The following is a 20308-nucleotide window of genomic DNA, read 5'->3' on the forward strand; positions in this document are numbered from 1 at the left end:
ACTGCTAATCACTGAAGAATAAACAAATATAGTATAACACTTCATATATACACATAATTACTAAGTCACCTCAGTAATAAAAATGATAAGATAAAAAAATAAGTGTTGAAAATGAGAAGAAAATGGTACTATACAAAATTTATATACAATACATTACAAATTTATTTATAAGGCACTTTAAAAAAAAAAAAAAACAATAATGTTGACCAAAGTGCCACATTGTGGGAGGAAGAAACAGAATAAATAACATACATTAGGACAACTTAAAAATCTCAGACATCTAAAAACAATTAAATAAAAAAAAATATATAAAAAAAAAAGCAATCAAATTAAAACAATCAAAATAAAATCAGATCTAAAAAGTCAACTTATTGTGCGGAAAGCCATCTTAAACAAATAGGTCTTCAGTACAGATTTAAAAGCAGCTATATTATAGAATATTTCTGTTATATAAATATGGCAATATATTATATTATAAATATTTTTACTGAATAGATAAAATGAATAAACCAAAAAAAGCTAAAGATTAAGTCAAATATTATTAAAGACAAAGTCTTTGTACATGTCTGTAAAAGTAAAATACTGTACCATAAAATGTGGCTTTGTTTTTTTTTTCTAAATAATTCATGCATCAGAGGGTTAAATGTGACCAATCAGCAGTGTCTAATACAGCACCACATTATTGAAGAGGAAAAATAATCAACCAAACACAAATTTCCTCACATTTTGTTTTGAATGAAAGAAATTTAGGATTTTCCTCATCCAATGCCTCCATCTGCAGCATTATACTGTGTATGTATGACAATGCTTTCCAAAACTGATACAGATAATGTAATGTTTTATATTAAGATATACACAGTCAAAAAAAAAAAAAAAAAAAAAAAAGATATACACAGTCATTCTGGGGTTTTTTTTTTGTTTTTTTTTTTACAGTTTTCTAAGTCCATGGTGCTGGACGCCTACAGCGAGTATGTCAACAACTTCAGCAATGCAATGGCAGTTGTAAGAAAGACCTGCGCCTCCAAACCTGGTTTCCTGGAGTTCCTGAAGGTTAGTGAAACATGCCAACTCAGAAATGTTCATCCAACACTGAAATAGTTGTGTGAAAATGTTGAGTATTGCTTTTGCTAGTGTGTAGTGTAGCTCTATAGAAATATCTTCCTTCCTTTTGTTTTTACTTATTATTAAATAAACTTGTTGCTGTTGTTCCATGTCCTGTTCATATTAAAATTCATCATCACAGTAAATAGATGTAGGAGCAGTCATTTCCAAACAAGCGCTCTCTTTTCATCACTGCGATGTGGCAACCTGTTTTCTCATGTGCAGCATCGCCAGGAAACCAGCAGCGACCGAATGACTCTTTATGGGCTGATGATGAAACCTATTCAGAGATTCCCACAGTTCATTCTGCTTCTTCAGGTATGACAAACGTCTTTGAATTCTTTTTTGTACAATGTAAAAAGCAGGTGGCAGTGTAGTGTATGCACTCACCAGCAGAGGGAGTAGTTTACACAGAAATGAGGACACTTTTTTTTAGGGCCAAATGGCAGGGGAGTTGCTCTGAAGGGACATGGTTTCCTCATTTCTTTCATCTCTGCTTTCAGTACCCTTGATTTTTTTTTTTTATTCTGCTTTTATTCTGACTGTGTCTCTTGTCACAGACAATTTGGATCACAGGGGTTTTTTCTCTTTCAAATATATATCTGTGATCAGTAGCCACAAATATCAGTTGATTTAGCCTAATACTAACATTCATGATACAAAGAATGTTTAAATCCTCATTAATCATGCAGATTTGTGTTAAATGAACATAAATGTTTGATAAGTTAAGGAGCAGGATTTCATCAGATATTGTTGGAGACTGCAGATACATGGAGTCATAGACATGCTTTTTTATTTTATTCATTTGAGCTTGATTTCTCTCATCCACATCAGGACATGCTGAAGAACACACCAGTGGGTCATGCAGACCGTCTGCCCTTGCAGATGGCGCTGACTGAACTGGAAACGCTGGCTGAAAAGCTCAACGAAAGGAAGAGGGAAGCTGACCAGCGCTGTGAGATCCGCCATATTGCAAAGGCTATGAACGAACGCTACCTCAATAAGGTTTGCTCCTTTCCGTTGGGGGCTGTGCTGTAATTATTTTAGAGCTTGTTATAATAGTCATAACGTTCTACAATCTAATCGTTGAAAGTTCCTTCTGCTCTTGTCAGCTTGCAGTTTTGTTGGTGTTGTTTTATCCTTTTAAAGTACGATTAGAAGTTTGTCTTTGTCGCTATGTGGACGGCCATCAGGAACTTTATGTTTCAGTTTCTGCAAAATACTCTCCTGACAGATTGTTGTATTTTTAGAACAGGATGACGCGAGCACCAAACACCAGTCATCCCCATGGTGTAATTATTTGTCTGTCTGCAGCCACCTTCATTGGCATCCATACACACAGATTTAAAGGATACCCTGCATGGAGCGGTGGGGTTTTGTTCCTCATAGGCTTTAATTAGTCACAGCCACTAACTTATATACAGTTATCCAAAATGAGCACTTCCACAGAAGCAGTATAGGAAATGTATGGAAGCATGAGGGAAATGAACCAGTAAAGCCCAATAAAATATGACTTTTTCTTTATTTTTCTTCTCTTAGCTGCTGTTTACAGATTACTCAAGCAAACGTTATTTAGGGATTCCACTGACTTGTCTTTTCTTCGTCTCTAGCTTCTGAGTAATGGCAGCCGCTACCTGATCCGTTCTGACGACATGGTGGAGACGGTCTACAATGAGCGTGGTGAAATCATCAAAACCAAGGAGCGACGGCTCTTCCTTCTAAATGACGTGCTCATGTGTGCCACACCTAATATCCGGTGAGACAGACCACAATCCAGACCTGTTGTTATTCTTTCCCTTCATTTGCACTTTTTTTTTTGTTTGTTTTCTGGAGATGAAGGCTCTGTACTCTCCCTCTTGGCTTACAGTTAGTTAGTCAGTCATTGTTGTATGAAAGTTTATAATTGTGCTGCACTTTTTCAAGTGGAGCCTAAACTGAATTAAAATGTGCAAATATTTAAGGAGACTGCCAGTAAACACTGCACAATAACTGATGTCCTGGGGGTTGCTTGACCACAGCGAGTCTCAGGCCAAATTTACTCGCTGGGTTGCTTTTTAACCACAAGTGACAGAGAATCCCATACCAAGGACTTTCAGCCTGACTCCTGTCCCTGTAATTGTATCATGTTGGTCACCACATGCTCAGTCTGACAAATGGGCTTTGACATGCCAAAAAAAAAAAAAGTGTTGTCCTCCTTTGTGTTTTAAACATGGATTTTGGGGATGAATGTGAGTTTTCTTACATGTTTACTCCATTTAACAAGTGAACATCATCAATCAGAGCTGTTTGCTGATGTGACCTTCCTCCTTCCTTTTGCTCTGTCCAGATGTCAGGATGGCAGTGGGAGTGGTAGTGGAAACACTCCAGTTGACCAGAAATTCCTTTTAAAGTGGAGTGTGCCCTTGAGCTTTGTGGAGGTGCTAGAGTTCGGATCCAGTGAGGACGTGGCCGACAGCAGCCGCTACCCAGCCCCTCATTCTGGAGAGAAAGTGGTCATCAATGCTAAGCCAAGTATGAAACACAATGTCATTCTTAGTCTGTTTCAGACAGCTTCAAGTTTCTCACATATTTATTCTCTTTGTGAACTGGTAAAGTCCAGGGCTAGAAGGGTAGAATATATCAACATTATTAGTTAGTAGAGTTTAATTAAAAAAAATTATATAGATATATACTGCTCAAAAAAATAAAGGGAACACCTAAACAACACAATGTAACTCCAAGTCAACCACACTGATGTGAAACTGAACTGTACACTTAGGAAGCAACACTGACTGACGACCAGTTTCACATGCTGTTGTGCAAATGGAATAGACAACAGGTGAAAATTATACCCAGTTGGAAAGACACACCCAATGCAGGAGTGGTTCTGCAGGTGGTGACCACAGACCACTTGTCAGTTCCGATGCTTTCTGGCTGATGTTTTGGTCACTTTTGAATGCTGGCGGTGCTTTCACTCTAGTGGTAGCATGAGACGGAGTCTACAACCCACACAAGTGGCTCAGGTAGTGCAGCTCATCCAGGAGGCACATCAATGAGAGTGGTGGCAAGAAGGTTTGCTGTGTCTGTCTGCGTAGTATTCAGAGCATGGAGGTGCTACCAGGAGACAGGCCAGTACACCAGGAGACGTGGAGGAGGCCCTGGGAGGGCAACAACCCAGCAGCAGGACCGCTACTTCCTTCTTTGTGCAAGGAGGAACAGGAGGAGCACTGCTAGAGCCCTGCAAAATGAGCTCCAGCAGGCCACAAATGTGCATGTGTCTGCTCAAACAGTCAGAAACAGACTCCATGAGGGTGGTATGAGAGCTCGACGTCCACCGGTGGGGGTTGTGTTTACAGCCCAACACCGTGCAGGACGTTAGGCATTTGCCATAGAACACCAAGATTGGCAAATTCGCCACTGGCGCCCTGTGCTCTTCACAGATGAAAGCAGGTTGACACTGAGCACATGTGACAGATGTCAGGAGACACTGGAGAACGTTCTGCTGCCTGCAACATCCTCCAGCATGACCGGTTTGGGAGTGGATCAGTAATGGTGTGGGGTGGTATTTCTTTGGAGGGCCACACAGCCCTCCATGTGCTCGCCAGAGGTAGCCTGACTGCCATTAGGTACCGAGATGAGATCCTCAGACCACTTGTGGGACCATATGCTGGTGCGGTTGGCCCTGGGTTCCCCCTAATGCAAGACAATGCTAGACCTCATGGGGCTGGAGTGTGTCAGCAGTTCCTGCAACATGAAGGCATTGATGTTATGTACTGGCCCGCCCGTTCCCCAGGCCTGAATCCAATTGAGCACATCTGGGACATCATGTCTCGCTCCATCCACCAACGCCACGTTGCATCATAGACTGTCCAGGAGTTGGCGGATGCTATAGTCCAGGTCTGGGAGGAGATCCCTCAGGAGGACATCCGCCGCCTCATCAGGAGCATGCCCAGGCGTTGTAGGGAGGTCATACAGGCATGCACTACTGAGCCTCATTTTGACTTGTTTAAAGGACATTACATCAAAGTCGGATCAGCCTGTAGTGTGTTTTTCCACTTTCATTTTGAGTGTAACTACAAATCCAGACCTCCATGGGTTGATACTTTTGATTTTCAATGATAATTTTTGTGTGATTCTGTTGTCAGCACATTCAACTCTGGAAAGAACAAAGTATTAAATAAAAATATGTCATTCATTCAGATCTACCACATGTTACTTTAGTGTTCCCTTTATTTTTTTCCACAGTGTGTGTGTGTGTGTGTGTGTGTGTGTGTGTGTGTGTATATATATATATATATATATATTATATATATATATATATATATATATATATATATATATATATATATATTAATAATAATAATATAATGATGATGATGATAAATATATAATTATATATATATATATATATATATATATATATATATATATATATATATATATATATATATATATATATATATATATATACACACACACACATACACTATGGGAAAAAAATAAAGGGAACACTAAAGTAACATGTATGTGTGTATGTATATATATATATATATATATATATATATATATATATAGTTGGGGTTTTTTTTCAAAATACTTTTCATATCAAATTAAGAAAGCTTAAATTTTTTAAAGTAAAAGAAAAGATCAATAAGATTCAGATAATAAATTTTATCTGTCCTGCACAAACCTTCCAGTCCCTGTATATTTTTTCTCTCTGTGGTCGTTGTGTCTACTGGGTGCAGAGTTCAGTGATTTCAGTTTTTCCACTGGGTTTTCCACTGTCACACACAGCTGCTCGGCCACTTTAAAAGGCCTAGATCAGACAAACATGAGGGGAGAGAGAGTGTATGATTTTGTGGTCACAGCGCTGCAGTTTTTATTCTAGGATTTGTTTTGTGTGTTCATGTGTTTCTGTCAAGGCAATCTGTGGAGTAGCTTTGATAATGTCTTATTTCTGGTGTGTCAAAGGTTATGAGTGTTCAAACAGAGGTCAAAGGCTCACACTTTTAGTTGCCAACGGCAACGGGCTGGAATTGCTACCACTAAATTACATAGTGTCCTCTGTGGCTCACGAATACTTCCCCATTTTCAGTTTCTATTGTACGTTTCCCAATCTTCTGTTTATTCTACAAGGTGTCGTCTCCATCTTCAAATAAATCTTACAATGTGTCTACGTGTTGCAACAGGCAGCTAAATATCAGTTTGATGACTAAAAGCCTGTTCGGTTATAGTCCAGGGTTAGCTCCCATTTGTTCCCATCTCTCAGTGCAGTGATGTTTACTTCCTTTGTTTTCAAACCTTCTTAATGTTTTACTTCTCATTTAATTTGATTTAATTTGGCGTGTTGTTTCTGCATCATCTCATCTCATGTCAGCTGCATCACTCTGCCTGTACTTCACCGAGCCAAACCGTCAGACCCGCCGTTAAATCAGTGTATGTTAACAGATGGCTCAAACAGGCCTGAGTAACATCTGGTCCATCTGACTGTAGGGTTTTCTCAAAGCTGAGGCTGATAGGCAGGTTCAGAACCTCATCTTAAACCTGCTGTAGTGAAACAAGTGTGTATCACCCATAAGGCCTGAGGAAGGCCATATGGGTTGCAGTGTAATGTTCTCTGCAGAGTGCAGTGAAATTAGACATTGTGGAAGTTCAGCGTGTCACCACATTGCTTCAAAAAGATCGATTACATCTTTTGTCTGGGTTTTGTGTCTGTCAGCAAATCAGCATTAACATAGTTATCTTCCTTTTTTTTTATTTTATTCAAAGCATCTGTGCATATTTGAGGATGTGTGTACTGCAAACTTGTGTGTTGTCCAGGAACTTTTAGCAAGTGGAAAGAATAGTTAGTTGTCTGCCTTCAGCCAACAGCAGTTCAGGGATCAGCCAGCTAGAAGGCATTGAAAAGGCTCTCCAGCATATGATGTCACCTCTCTGCCTCTCTGTTTAGTTCATCTGCATGCAGCGTAGCAATCAGACCACCATGCAGACCAGTCATTTCAAGTTACGTCTCCCTGCTGCTCTCACACGCTGTGTTTAATTTGCAGCTATATTATTTGTTTTTTGGAAAGTGTGTAATTGCTGGGATGACTAGTCTGACTCTGAGGATGCTCCCAGGACTGCTTTGTTAGAAAACTCTTAGCATTTGGCTCTCACACAAAGAGCCGTTCAGAAAGCTGGATCCCAGTTGCAATGGGTTACACAGAGCCTGTCTAGTATGTGGGAATGGTCACTCTTGTGATGGTTGGATTGTATTCATCACTATGCTTAGATGGTAATGCAGGTAATAAACAAGAAAGGATGGTGTAAAGCTTTGCAACTATAGATTTATATGATCCTGTGTTGGGTTTCTTTTCATTGAAGCTGAGAGGAGGACATTTCTTATACCACAGAGTCCCATTAGACACAATTCATTGCGCTTTTAAAACACCAGATAAATAATTGATTCTAAATGCCTGATGGGATTAAACTCAAAACACCATCCACTCAGATCCTGATCCACATCCTACTCTTGATATATCTAACACACGTTTATTTAGCTTTTTGCTCCAGACCTTTAATATTGTGACTGGTTAAGGATCATACTGTATGATTTTGGAAACTATTATTTGATCCACTGCCATAAATATAACAGAAAGTTGCTGGCCATTAAAGCATCAATATTACCCAAAAACCTACCAGTGTGCACAAGGAAGCTTAGCTGTTGTGCTCTTGCGTGTGTAAACATAAAAATGTGAGTTGCCATTTGGAGAAAAACTCATGAAGAATCTCAGAAACTTCCTACAAATGCAGCGTTTGGCAAAGTAGAAATGAAGATAAGGATTCCCCTGAGTGCTGAGTGAGCCAGACCTTCAGGACAGAACTGGACTGGGTTGTCATGGAGACACCGGTCAGACTTTGTGATAATTACAGAAAACAATGAGGGAAAAGAGAGCAGGCATTTTAGTGCCAAAGACTGTTGATGTTTAACTGTCTGTTCCGTGATGTACACCCTGGACAGCCTTCTTCTTCTGCAGCCAGAATTGACCTTTTTTTTTTTTTTTGTCCTTGTTAAATGAGCTGCTTGAACAAATGACTTGAATCAGTTGTCGTTTAGCAACATTCGCTCGCTGGAAGACGTTTCTCCAGTTGTCCCATTGTGCTGCTCTAAATGGTTCAAATAAATACATACAATGTCCAGTTCTTGTCTTTCAGGAATATGTTTTAGATAGATGCAAAACATTAATCTGAACAGAATTTTATGTGAAGGGAAAATAATTCACTCTTGGGAACAAAACAAGGCAGAAAACTCTGTGAAACCAACCAACCAGGACAAAGGTGATGTGTCATAACTGTACAAACTGGCCTGCTGTTCTTCCCATGGCACTGGTTTGTGATGCATGCTCATATCTGTTTCACAAGTGGTCATGGGCAGTTTGTAATCCCTGAAAAGTGGTACCTGTCTGACTGACCTGACATCGGTCCCAGGGTGCCGTATCGTTACTTCAGAGCCAGCTTTCATTAAATAATTATTGCTCATTCACCTGAATGCATTTCTTACAATTCCATCATTTTCTGGTTTGGTCACTTGTGGATGTGTGCAGACATGAGAGAAATACTCCTATTTTCTCACCCAGAACCACTAATTTTAAGGCGCAACCAGACAGCTGGTCACCTCACTTAACCTGGTACAAAATTATGAAGGTTTTTATTGAATTTATCGCGTTTTTGTACTATGAAGTACTGGTAAATACACAATCAAGTATTCATTTAATTTAGGAAAAATGAAAAGAAATACTCTTAAACTTTATGAATTTATTAGTGTTTGTGTGAGAGAGCAAAAAAGACAGATTTTAATATTTACTAGGTGCACCAGTCAGGTGGTTGTTTTCTCTTAATACTTATTGACAACACATGAATTATTCTCAGCACATCCCTTGAGAACAATCTTTATAAGTATATAAAGAGAGAGAAGTGTTTACTTGACACACACTTGCTGATAGTTAAAGGAAAAAGAAAAAAGAAGCATTATATATGCAAACCAAAGCTGGCCTCTGAAAGCTAACAGTGGATATTAGCATTTTTGTGAACAAGAAAGGACATGAGTGAAAGTCACTGGCACGTTTACAGAGCTTTCACGGCTGCCTGTGGGAAACCAAACGATTCCCCTTTATTGATCTTTGTCCCATTATTAACTGCTGCTCTCATCAGACTGACCTTCCTCGTCGCTGCCTCTGACACCTGTCCACAGCTCAGACTTCACGATGCCAGATAGATTAGCTTTTTCACTTCCCAGCACTGAATTTGTAAATAGAAAATGGGGCCAAGATATGATTAAGTTTTGAATCTTCCAGCACTTTCATTTTTAAATTTCTGAGGGCGTATAATATGTGAATGACTTTTAAGAGTGTTATCTTTGTGTGTAGACAAGCTGTACATGGGCCCTGGTCAGCTGTACCAAGATCTGCAAAACCTAATCCATGATCTGAGTTTGGTCAACCAGATCTCCTCTATGATCAGCAGCCTCAAAGGGAACTACCAGGTACCGTATAACAGCACTGAACATCAACACCAAGTTTAAGCCACATCAGTGGTTATATTCATCACTTACCCATAACTGATGTTAATTCATTAGTTTAAGTCATCATAAATGTAAAGAATGAGACTGAGATTTATTGTGATGTAATTAAATTAACGGGCTAGATTACGCCCATCATGTTAACCCCAAGGTTCCAGTCTGTCCATATTTGATGTGTTATTAAATTACAAGTTTAATTAATGACAAAAAGCACATTTTTTTACTGGTAGGCAAACATTTAAGAAGGGTATTTGTCATTAATTAAACTTCTAATTTAATAACGCATCAAATATGGACAGACTGGAACCTACATGTTTAAAAAAAACTATCTAATTATGATTGGAGTTATTTTATTAGTTAATTTATTTTGAAAATATTGAAAATCTTATATACTCCACCTTTAAGTCCTGATTTGCATCATTCAAGGCTGTCAAATCATGTGTCTACACAGGACTGCCTGTGCTAGTGAAGCATAGCATGCTTAAGTTAGGCTGTGTTTATGCTGTGGTGGTGGGTCTGTCAGAAGCAGAGTGGGAGGCATAAAAATGGAGAGGCTCTCTCAGAGAGACGTGTGTCTCAGTAGGTTGAAGGAGAGATGGAGACTGACGCAGAGGCAAAGGGAAAAGAAAGAAAGAAAGAAGAGGCAGAACTTGTACAAGAGCAAGAAAAGCTAAATGTTACAAACAGTACTCCAGTTATAAATCTGCTATGGGAGGCTTTACGTGAATCTTTTTCATAAAATTTTGAGAGGTGAAGATATTAGTTATGACACTGGAATGAGAATCCTACGGGCCAATCCTTTGTCATTTAAACAAATCCGCTGAGAGTTACGGGACAATCTAGCTTGAGTTTGCTGTTTTTATGTTGATTCAGTACCATGATGCATTTTTTTGTTGATTTAATGAACAAAGAATGTTAAAAATAGCTCAATAAATACCATTTATAGCCAAAATGCTGCTAACCAACACAGTACCTATACATACCATGCATTTTCTACTGGGCTGATGGCATTTGTTGTTGGCTGTACTGTGTCACTCAATGTAGATGACAGTATGCACAACAGGTTCTCTGAAGATTCAGCTTCAGTTTGATCTGAAAAAGTTTGGTGATGCTTTGATTCTTCGCATTCCACTGCTTTGTCCTTTCCTTCTTTCTCCTCCTCTCAATACTTCTCCTTAATATTACGGCTTCTGTTTTTCTTTCCTGCAATATTGTTTTCTACAGAACGTAAATCCTACCGTGGCTCAGGACTGGGTATCAGGTCTCCAGAGGCTGATACTGAAAAAGGAAGAGGAGATCAGGGCGGCTGACCGGTGCAGGATCCAACTCCAGCTGCCTGGCAAACAGGATAAGTATGGTTTTTTTGGGGTTTTTTTTTTTTCCCTCCCCCATCTTTAACTTGCTTTGGCTCATCATGCTTAAAATAAATAACATCACTCTCTTGTCTCAGGCTTTAAACCTGAAATGTTGTTTAACCTAGAATTGTCTTTATCCCCTTTTAACCTGCTCCCCCACATATATCCCCCCCACCCTTCCTGTATGCATACAGCTTAATGAGACAACATTAGAGCACATTTGGATATTTGACGTTTCTCCACCAGCTCTAATCGCAGGCATGAATCACAAGAGAGGAAAAGCACATCAGTGTTTGCAGCCTGTCTGCCCAGCTGCCGCTGAACACAAATACCCATGTTACACATTAACACACTTCCTATTAAAGTCTGCACATGGATCCCCAAGGGTGCCTCTTGTTTTGGCTCTTCCACATTCTCCATGACAATAAGGGTGTTTTGCTTCTCTTTCTGTATGTCTTGTCCTGACTCCATTACTCATCTCTTCTGCATTTAACTGCGGAGATTATCCACGGTTATGTTTGGAAAAGCAGCTGTGCTTCCCTCCTTTCTCGCTTGATCGCTCCATGGCAAAACCCAACACTTCTCACCACCAGTCGGTGACAAGAGTGATGCATTACACACATGTCAACACACTCAGCAGACCACAGCAGTCACACACATGATGACTACACAAGTTGTCTACACAAGTTGTCTATACAAGCAATAATTGGCATTGACCTGTGTCGCACTGTATCTCTTCAGTCTGCATGAACCAGTAAGACTTGTTCAACTTCGAGACTGCATTCCAGCAAAGATTAAGGCTTTTTTAATTATCTGATGGTATCAGGAAGTTAGGTTTAACCTGAACTAATCAGTGACCAGTTTTTATCAAGAGTGCTAGATATTGAGTTTTAGACTGTAAAACATTCATTTAAGATTCCAAGCAGCCAATGGCTCCATCAGACTGACATTATGGTTGAGTTTACATCACATCAGGCCTTAATTCTGCTCATAGTGTTCCTGTTAAGCAGTAGATCCTAATAATAAAGAGCTTCTTTTCATTTTTCATTACTATGTGTTTTTGTTTTGCCTTTTCTTTTGGCAGAACTGGTAAACTCACATACTTCAGTGCAGTCTTCAATACTCTCAGCCCAGCCATCAAGCAGTCTTGGATCAGTAACTTGCAGATGGCTAAACTGGCTCTAGGTACAGTTATTTTCCTGGTATTTTCATGTCTTTTTTTCTGCATTTGTTTCCCATTTCTGTTTGAATACATTAATGAGATATAATGTTCTGTTCATATTTCCATATTTATCTGAACTGTGCTGTTGTGTCAGACGAGGACAACCTGCAGGGCTGGTTCTTTGCAGAAGATGATGGAAATCAGATGAAAAAGCAGAAACACCCTCTCCTGCTTCGACAAATGCCCGTCGTTATGTCCAAACTACAAGAGTTTAAGGTGGGTTTATTTCATTTATCTTTATATTGTTTAAAGAATGCACTAACCAGGTAGATGACAGGTGGCACTGGTTGTTCAGGCTCAAGTTTGCACACACAGCTCAAGCCGCCCAAGTGGCCCAAGTGAACAGAATGTTATATAATCTTTTTTTTATATAAAAGGGACATATTGTGTGTGTGTGTGTGTGTGTGTGTGTGTGTGTGTGTGTGTGTGTGTGTGTGTGTGTGTGTGTGTGTGTGTGTGTGTGTGTGTGTGTGTGTGTGTGTGTGTGTGTGTGTGTGTGTGTGTGTGTGTGTGTTTTTTCCCCCAGATCTCTCTTTTGTAGGTTCACATTACTGAACATTTCCAGTTGTATCAGAGCTATGCTGAGCTGCTGATGATTTGAATCTCTGTGAACTTATAGGATGCTTTTAGTTTTTGGAAACTGGTAGAAATATATTTATATTAAAACATTAATTTTCCCTGTAGGTATTGCATCACCTGTCTGATGCACTGAAAAAACATTTGAATTGCTCTGCTGTTTGATTTTGCACTTACATAGGAGAGTAAGAACAATTTAAGTTGCTTTGGATAAAAGCGTCTGCTTAATGACTATAGAATAGAATAGAATAGAATAGAATAGCTAATGTAGTAGGGCTGGGCGATATGACCAAAATCTCAAATCCTGATACAGCTCATTTTGTACCCCCATAACATCTCCGTGTCAATATAAAATTGTTTGTGTAATTTTAAGTCATTCATCAGTTATGTGTCAGATGTGCTTGGCAACGACAGCAGTGATCTTCTGTCTGCGGGAACTATGGCTGTATGGCGTTTCACAGGTAAATGCCGATTGCAGCGATTGCGTTGGGAGTTTATTATGAGCTTTTGCCACCACTTGACGCTGCTTTTGCGGCGTTTGCTCGTTGACTCTATTCTTTATTCTGTATTCTTTGTCCTGATTCTTGCGCAGGTGGTAAAATGAGTTAATTGTGTCGGAGTCCTTTGTCGGGACTATGTGCTAGTCTGTTGTCGGTTCCACGTTAGTCTTTTTATATCCAAACCGCATCCATGCGACAGATTTCCCCTCTTTTATGAACAAGTTCATCAGTTTGGGTTGGCTGGTCATCTGTTAGTGAATCCTGCTCTGAGATGCATCTGTTACTGTCTTTCTCCATGTTTGTTTACAGTATGCGCGCTGCAATATAGTGCATCTTGACATAAAATACTGCAGTAAATCACCTTATTGTGGTGTAAACAATAGAGCCTCATATCAAACGATACACATTTTCTATTGTCCAAATGATGTATATCGTCATATCGCCCAGCCCTATGATGTATGATACAGACGTATCTATTAGCAATGCATTGACGTGCATTGGGATTCATTCATGATCTAGTTAGCTCAGAATAGTGTTAATGTTTATTGCTAATGTTATTGTTAACTAAACTTTTCCTTCTTTTGCTGCTTTGTAACAAATGCTGTTAAAGTATGAAGTGATGGCCTGTTAATGTTATGTAGTAAGAGGAAATATGATGTGCTAATCACAGACTCTGTGAAGCTTCATTTACACCTCAGCTCAGCTGAAATAACACTTGAACAGAGTGAGTTCAGCCCTGATTTATCTCAGTATTTATGGAGTGGAACAGTCAGTCTGTTTGCAACACAGCTGTTTGTGGAATGGAGGGAAGTTATGCAACATACTCGTCTAACCAGTACTGAGTCACTCTGGACGTGGAGGAATTATAGCGTATGTTGGCCGGTTAGCTCAGTTGGTTAGAGCGTGGTGCTAATAACGCCAAGGTCGCGGGTTCGATCCCCGTACGGGCCATTTTTATTTTGATCTTCTAAATCTTGTCATCAATTCCTCTTAGTTTGAATTGACACAGATTTGAGCCAAATTGTGCATCGATCTTTGTTATCAGCTGATGTAATAGAACTAAGTGTCTTCCATTAGTCTGTTTGCATCAGCAGACCTCAGCTTCGTTGAGGAAGTTTAAAGTTGACAATATCTTTATTTAGTATGACTTCTTTAGTGGTGACCAAATGCACGTTCTTATTATTCATCACCTCTCTTTGTGTTATATGGCAGGTGGAATGTGCTGTTCACAATCCAGAACCTCACATCAACACAGAGAGCACAGCTGACAGTCCCGTCGTTGGCCACGGATGTGTCTGGGTGAAACATCTTCCTAAATGTTACAAATAAAAACTAATATTGGGGCTCACATTTAAAAAAAGACAAAAAAGTAACTAGATTTTATGACAAAGTGTTTGATATTTTTGTTCTTAAATAAATGTAATTATGCAGGAGTTCTACCGTGGGTCTAACATTAATGTAGATATTTTAGCTTAAGATTATTTGCTGTTCATGCAAAAATACGTTCATATCTGTTGAGAACGCCACGCTATATGTTTTTTACATATAATAACAAATAATGTCACATAATGTACTTGTCTTTGTGTCAGTTGCTCCGTATCTGTGAATTCTTACATTATTTATCATGTTAATTAAATAAAAACACCAGATTCATTATTTTTGTTCAGGTTGCAAGTTGCACCAACCAGATGGGTCAGATAGCTATAGTAGCTATGCAGAACTCCAGCCCTAAAGTAACAGAGTGTTTCAACGTGGAGTCTCGGATCCTCTGCATGACCTACGTTCCAACAGAACAACTTCAGGAGAATAGCGAAAAACCTTCTGAGAACAACCACGTTACCTCGAAGGCCAGTGATACTCCCACTGTCTGCTTAGGCATGGAGGAGGGCAGGTACAGACATATCTTCATGATAACTAACCATGAACTCTAGGAAAACTAAAGAAACAAGTTTAATTTGATTAAAAAAACTGTTATATCTTAATTATTGGGCACATTTCATTTCACTTAAAGATGTTAGAAACTGTATAGTATGAAATAGTGTGACATAATTTTTTTTTTTTCCTACTAATTTTTCTTCTGAAATGTTTAATTGTAGCAAGCAGATCAAAGTGTTTACCTTCAAAGGTTTGTGTTAATTTCATCGTTTGTCCTCTTAAGCATCATTGTGTATAAGAGCAGTCAGCGGTTCAAGAAAGTCCGTCTGCAGCATTTCTTCACCCCAGAAAAGTCCACTGTCACCAGCCTGGTGTATAAGAAGCACTGTCTGTATGCCGGCCTGGTCAGCGGCTCTGTGGCAATTTATTCCAGATCACAAGGTATGTGTTTTGAATTTGTGAATACTCTTTTACATTCTTTGAATTCCTTCTTTTAAATGTGTGCTTATACACTTGGATAACTAGCATTAGGACAATCAGGAGGTTAAAATGACCAAAGTATGAAACTAAAAGGCATTCATTGAAGTAATAAATTCATGTTTTTCTGGTTTGGGGGGGGGGGGGTATTAAGTGGAGGCTAAAAGCAAATGCTTATATATTTAGATTATTTTATATTTAGATTATATTATATATTTATGGGTTATGTTAGCCCATATATATCTTACATTTCTAAGGTATTTGTATGAATGAATGTTCTGTATTTGTCACATGTTTGTTAGACTTTTCACACAGATATGTATTTGATTTCTTAAGCTATCAGAAGAAAAGAAGGTTTTATGCCAAAAGTAATATAAGTATTTGTTATTAAATCCTAGGTGTGGCAGTTGGTGTGTAAGTCAGAGCCTCAGTGTGAAGCGTGAGGGTCAAGGGTCTCGTCTGCTGTGTGTTTAGTCTCTGCTTCCATTTACACTGTTGTCTGGGAGAAACCAATTTGTTAACTGTGACCTATTTAATGTCTTTGCTCCTGTTCAGAGACACAACACTCTGGGCTACTCTCTTCCCACAGTTTTTTTTTTATTCCCAGTTTGGTTTGGTTTTGTGCAAACAGCAGGGTCTGAGCTCGTTCCTCGTTCTGTAGCCCCTCTTCTTTGCTTTTATAACTAAATATATTAATGTTACTGCTTTTTATAATGCCACTGTTATTCAGCTTAATTCTCTTATGTAACCCAAATTAATATCCCCTTCTTGATTTTCCTAAGTTGGTTTGTTAGGTTTGCATGCACTAGAGAGAAACAGACAGAAAGAATATAGATGATGGCCTGAGGACAGAAAAACATGAGGAAATTTCATTCATCCTCCTCCCTCTGTCAAGCTACAGTTCAGAAAAATATTCAGTTGTTCTGGAAAGTTTTTCGACGGCTTATGAGACCTGAAGATGGTGGATATATCAGCTTATTTTTCCTCATTCCACTAATGGGCAAATGCACAGTCTGACAGTTACTGTTTAATTATTGCTTATTATCATTTATTGTCAAAGGAATTCCCAGTAGGCTTCTTTGCACTGTAAACCTATCATTTGAAATGCATGATTTTTGATCTGTTGGCAAGTCTGTTAGCATCTCTGTAACCTCAAGTTTAATGCTAAAGTGATGACTCATCCTGCATACATTGCTGGGGAAACTGTTGCCTGCATTCATGTTGTCATACTGCTCCGGTGCTTTGCAGCACTGCCTGTACTTGATTTGAATTTTAAGTGGACTACAGTTTACCAGAAGAAATTATAAGCTTGTAATGTTTTATATCAGCTGATTAAAGAACATCCTTAAAGCGAAGAGTCACGAGATACTGAGAATATGAACTGGCAGGAATGATCCTTTAAAGTTAATGCCCTTGGTGCTGAGTTAATAAAGCTGCATGGGAAGTGCTTCTCTGTTGTTGATGCAGTGTGTCTGAAGCTAGCAGCCTAGTTCTGCCACGCTTGCTATTCCTTAAATGAATGACTGGGAGAGAAATTGAGAGAGTGGGAGTGTGATTCAGCTGAGGTCGCATGTCACAATCAGACAGTCAGAATATGAGCTTCTTCTCTTCAAGCTTCTTGTATCGTCTACATTCTCCTGTTTAGAGTTGTGTGCATTTGATTTAACCTTTAAAACACAAGGTTGTGTTCAGTCAGCATCTGATTATATTTTTTTTGTGTGTGAATGTATGCAGATGTAGTTAAAGCTGATGGTTTAGAAGGGACATATTATCCTTTTTTTATGTTTGAAAAGCAAACATTTGGGTGCCTGAAGTTGATGCCAACCTAGAAGTTTCTAAGTAACACAGCTGTGGTGAAATCCTGTTAACTCTTGGTGGTTGTATCCATCTTCATCTCCACAGAACTGCAGTTCATGTTATTCTGCATTTCCTGTTCTGCAAGGATGGGAAGTTGAAAGTTTGCTTTTTTTTTAGATATTAAAAGCTTCTTCTAATCAGCTCTTAAAGTAATGCTACATGCTAATATCGCTGTACCACAGAGGTGGGCTATTTTGGTCCATCCTGCACATGTTCAGAGTTTCCCTGCTGCAACACATATCAGACCTTATTAGCAGACTTGTGCAGAGCTTAACATTAAACTTTGCACTAGTCTGCTAATATGCCATTGATCTGAGTCAGCCCTCGTGGACTGGAATAGTCCACCCCTGCTCTACCGGGTCTACCGGGTTTTTCCTGTCAGAAGTTGGATATTCTGGTTCCCAATGTGTCACTGTGTCATCAGATGCTCTGCTATTACCAAAAAAATAAATATATTTCTTTCAGTGAAATGTGCCCCATATAAACCTGCTGGTTGAACTTTATGTTGTGGTATTTTATCCACCTGGCATTTTAACATTTCACTTGTGTGAATACTTTTCAAAGAGGGCTCATCACTGACTGACTGTGGTTGCAGATGAAGGAAATGTCAATATTTCAGAATAAAATTGCCTGTAAAATATTTTTCTGTCTTGTTCAGTATGTGGGAAGAAGAGCTCGGCTAACTGTGTGTTAGTGTTAGCTCTCAGGCTATTAAGGCTACTGTGTGCTCTGTTCTGTGATAATAATGTGCTTAAAGGGTTACTGAGTAAGACTCGTCTCCAGAGTCAGACCCTGTTTAGCAGAAGGATGGAGATCAGTGAGTGGGTCACTTTACTACCCAAACCGGTTATTGTCATGATGGGTAAGAGAGCTGTTGTACTGTGTTTCGGTGGTATTTTGACCAAATGTCTCAAACATTTCATCAAGTCCACAGAATATTGTGTCAGCTGGAGGAAAAAAATGGTATCTTGTGTCTGCTGTGAGAAGTGAGCGATGTGGGCAGGCACTTCAGCAAAGAGGTCTTGCATAAGCCTGCAAGCTGGCACTCCTGTCTTTTTTTTTTTTTTCCCCACTACTGCTCTTTTCCTTTTTCCTTTCCCCTTCTTCTTGTTTTTTCACCAATGCAGGGTTATTATTACAATAACATATACAGGCTATTGCTGGAATGCTAATCCCACTTTGCATCTTTAGTTGGAGATACCTTCCCCAGTGATTACTGTACCTCTGAAAAAAAACATCTTTCACGGCGTGGCACCGCTCTGCTCAATAGCAGCCTTTGTGGCTTCCATTAAACAAACGTTATTGGTGAGGCCTCATTCACTTCCTGGCCTAGATTAGCGAATTGGAGAGGGGGCGGTGGTATCTGGATAAAATTAACTTTGTAGTCAGCACCAGGAGGTCTGTGTGGTAGCGGATATTCTGCATTGAGTTTTCAAATGATCCACCTCAGCTTATTAATCAATCTGTTTTCTTTTAAGGGCATCAAATGAATCCGGCAGCAGACTCGATCCGTCTCGGCTTTCCTTCAGTTTACAACCACAACGAGTGAATTTTCTGACTAAATAAAGTGGTTGATCTGAGTGAAGATGTGTTGATCGTTCTAAAGATGCTGCAGGGGGAAGTGTTTTATTGCAGTGGAGTCGGCGCTGTGGCCAGGCACATGTAGAACCAGTGTGTAGGAGGTGTGTGTGGGATAGATCTCAGCTCTGACTAATGCTTCACAGCCCATCTATATTCATAGTGAAGGCTGTAGAAAACCATCAATGGCCACTCATCGAGCCTTAGCAGCGTTATAAATGCAGATGATCTTTGCAGATGACATTTATAAAGACTGATTGAGTGTTTCTGTGTTGTTGATGTGCTGTGAAAATCAGTTATTTCAAGGCATTAAATGAAAAGCGGCTACAGGTTGGTGTTCAGGATGCAGCAGAAAAACGTGTTGTTGCTGTTTATTAAATGTGCTTTTACTGAAATTCTCTCCCTACACTGCATTTTCTTCTTTTCCCATGTGCGTGACGTGAATCCAATGTTTTAGCTTTGTATTAACACCGTTGTGTTTGCTCTCTAGACGGTTTGTGGAGCATTGACAAGCCAACGCTGTTGAAACTGGGAGTCCTGCCTGTCAAGGCTATGCTGGCTGTCCAGGAACACCTGTGGGCTTCATCAGGGGGTCAAGTTTTCATCATTAGCACCAACACACACTGTGTAGAGGTATGTAACACAGATCTGCCCTTACATGCCGTCTTTACATCACAGACAGACAGTTCAGAAGAGAAATTGAGTGTGAAGTAAGTAAGCCATGGCACCTCTCTGCTTATCTGCCCACCTGTCCCAGTTTGGTTATGTAAATCAGAGTGAAGGAGCTGTAATAAAAAATGATAATCATCCTCATATATTTATCTTATACTGAAGGCAAAGTGTGGGATTCTCTCAAGAGATAGTCAGAGCGGGGAAATACATGCAGCTTGATTGCCTTCAGGCTGTGTCTGGTTCTGTAGGTTATGTCAATTACACTTTAAAATGGAGGAGGATTGACGCATCTCATCAGGAAATCAGAAGCTAAAAATGGAGGCTGAGAACTCAGTGTATTCTCAGCATTTCTTTTCCATTTTCTTTTCCCATTTTGGAAGATTTCTTGAGACTTAAATGGCTACAAATGTGGACACTAAAAGAAAAACTACAAGCAGCTGAAGCTGCCTCATTTTTTTTTATTTATTTATTTATTTTTTTTATAAATCTTGGAATATTGTTTTCCATGTGTGCCTGGTATGTTGAAATGGAAGCACCTGCCATGGGTCCAGGAATAGTA

General features: G+C 39.3%; 1 protein-coding gene across 2 annotated transcripts in view; it reads left to right on the forward strand.

Moving 5' to 3' along the window:
- The window catches only part of arhgef10 (Rho guanine nucleotide exchange factor (GEF) 10), a 48524-nt gene that overhangs the window by 17443 nt on the left and 10773 nt on the right, over positions 1 to 20308 (forward strand). For both annotated transcript variants that reach the window (XM_079262098.1, XM_079262099.1), the window contains 13 exons: positions 934 to 1050; positions 1327 to 1419; positions 1936 to 2106; positions 2712 to 2857; positions 3428 to 3612; positions 9486 to 9601; positions 10862 to 10989; positions 12077 to 12177; positions 12309 to 12430; positions 14503 to 14589; positions 14958 to 15181; positions 15449 to 15606; positions 19568 to 19710. In XM_079262098.1, coding sequence (XP_079118224.1) covers positions 934 to 1050; positions 1327 to 1419; positions 1936 to 2106; positions 2712 to 2857; positions 3428 to 3612; positions 9486 to 9601; positions 10862 to 10989; positions 12077 to 12177; positions 12309 to 12430; positions 14503 to 14589; positions 14958 to 15181; positions 15449 to 15606; positions 19568 to 19710 — 1791 coding nt within the window. The remainder of the gene's footprint in view (positions 1 to 933; positions 1051 to 1326; positions 1420 to 1935; positions 2107 to 2711; positions 2858 to 3427; positions 3613 to 9485; positions 9602 to 10861; positions 10990 to 12076; positions 12178 to 12308; positions 12431 to 14502; positions 14590 to 14957; positions 15182 to 15448; positions 15607 to 19567; positions 19711 to 20308) is intronic.

This window comes from Telmatherina bonti (assembly GCF_933228915.1).
Source record: "Telmatherina bonti genome assembly, chromosome: 22".
Lineage (NCBI taxonomy): Eukaryota > Metazoa > Chordata > Actinopteri > Atheriniformes > Telmatherinidae > Telmatherina > Telmatherina bonti.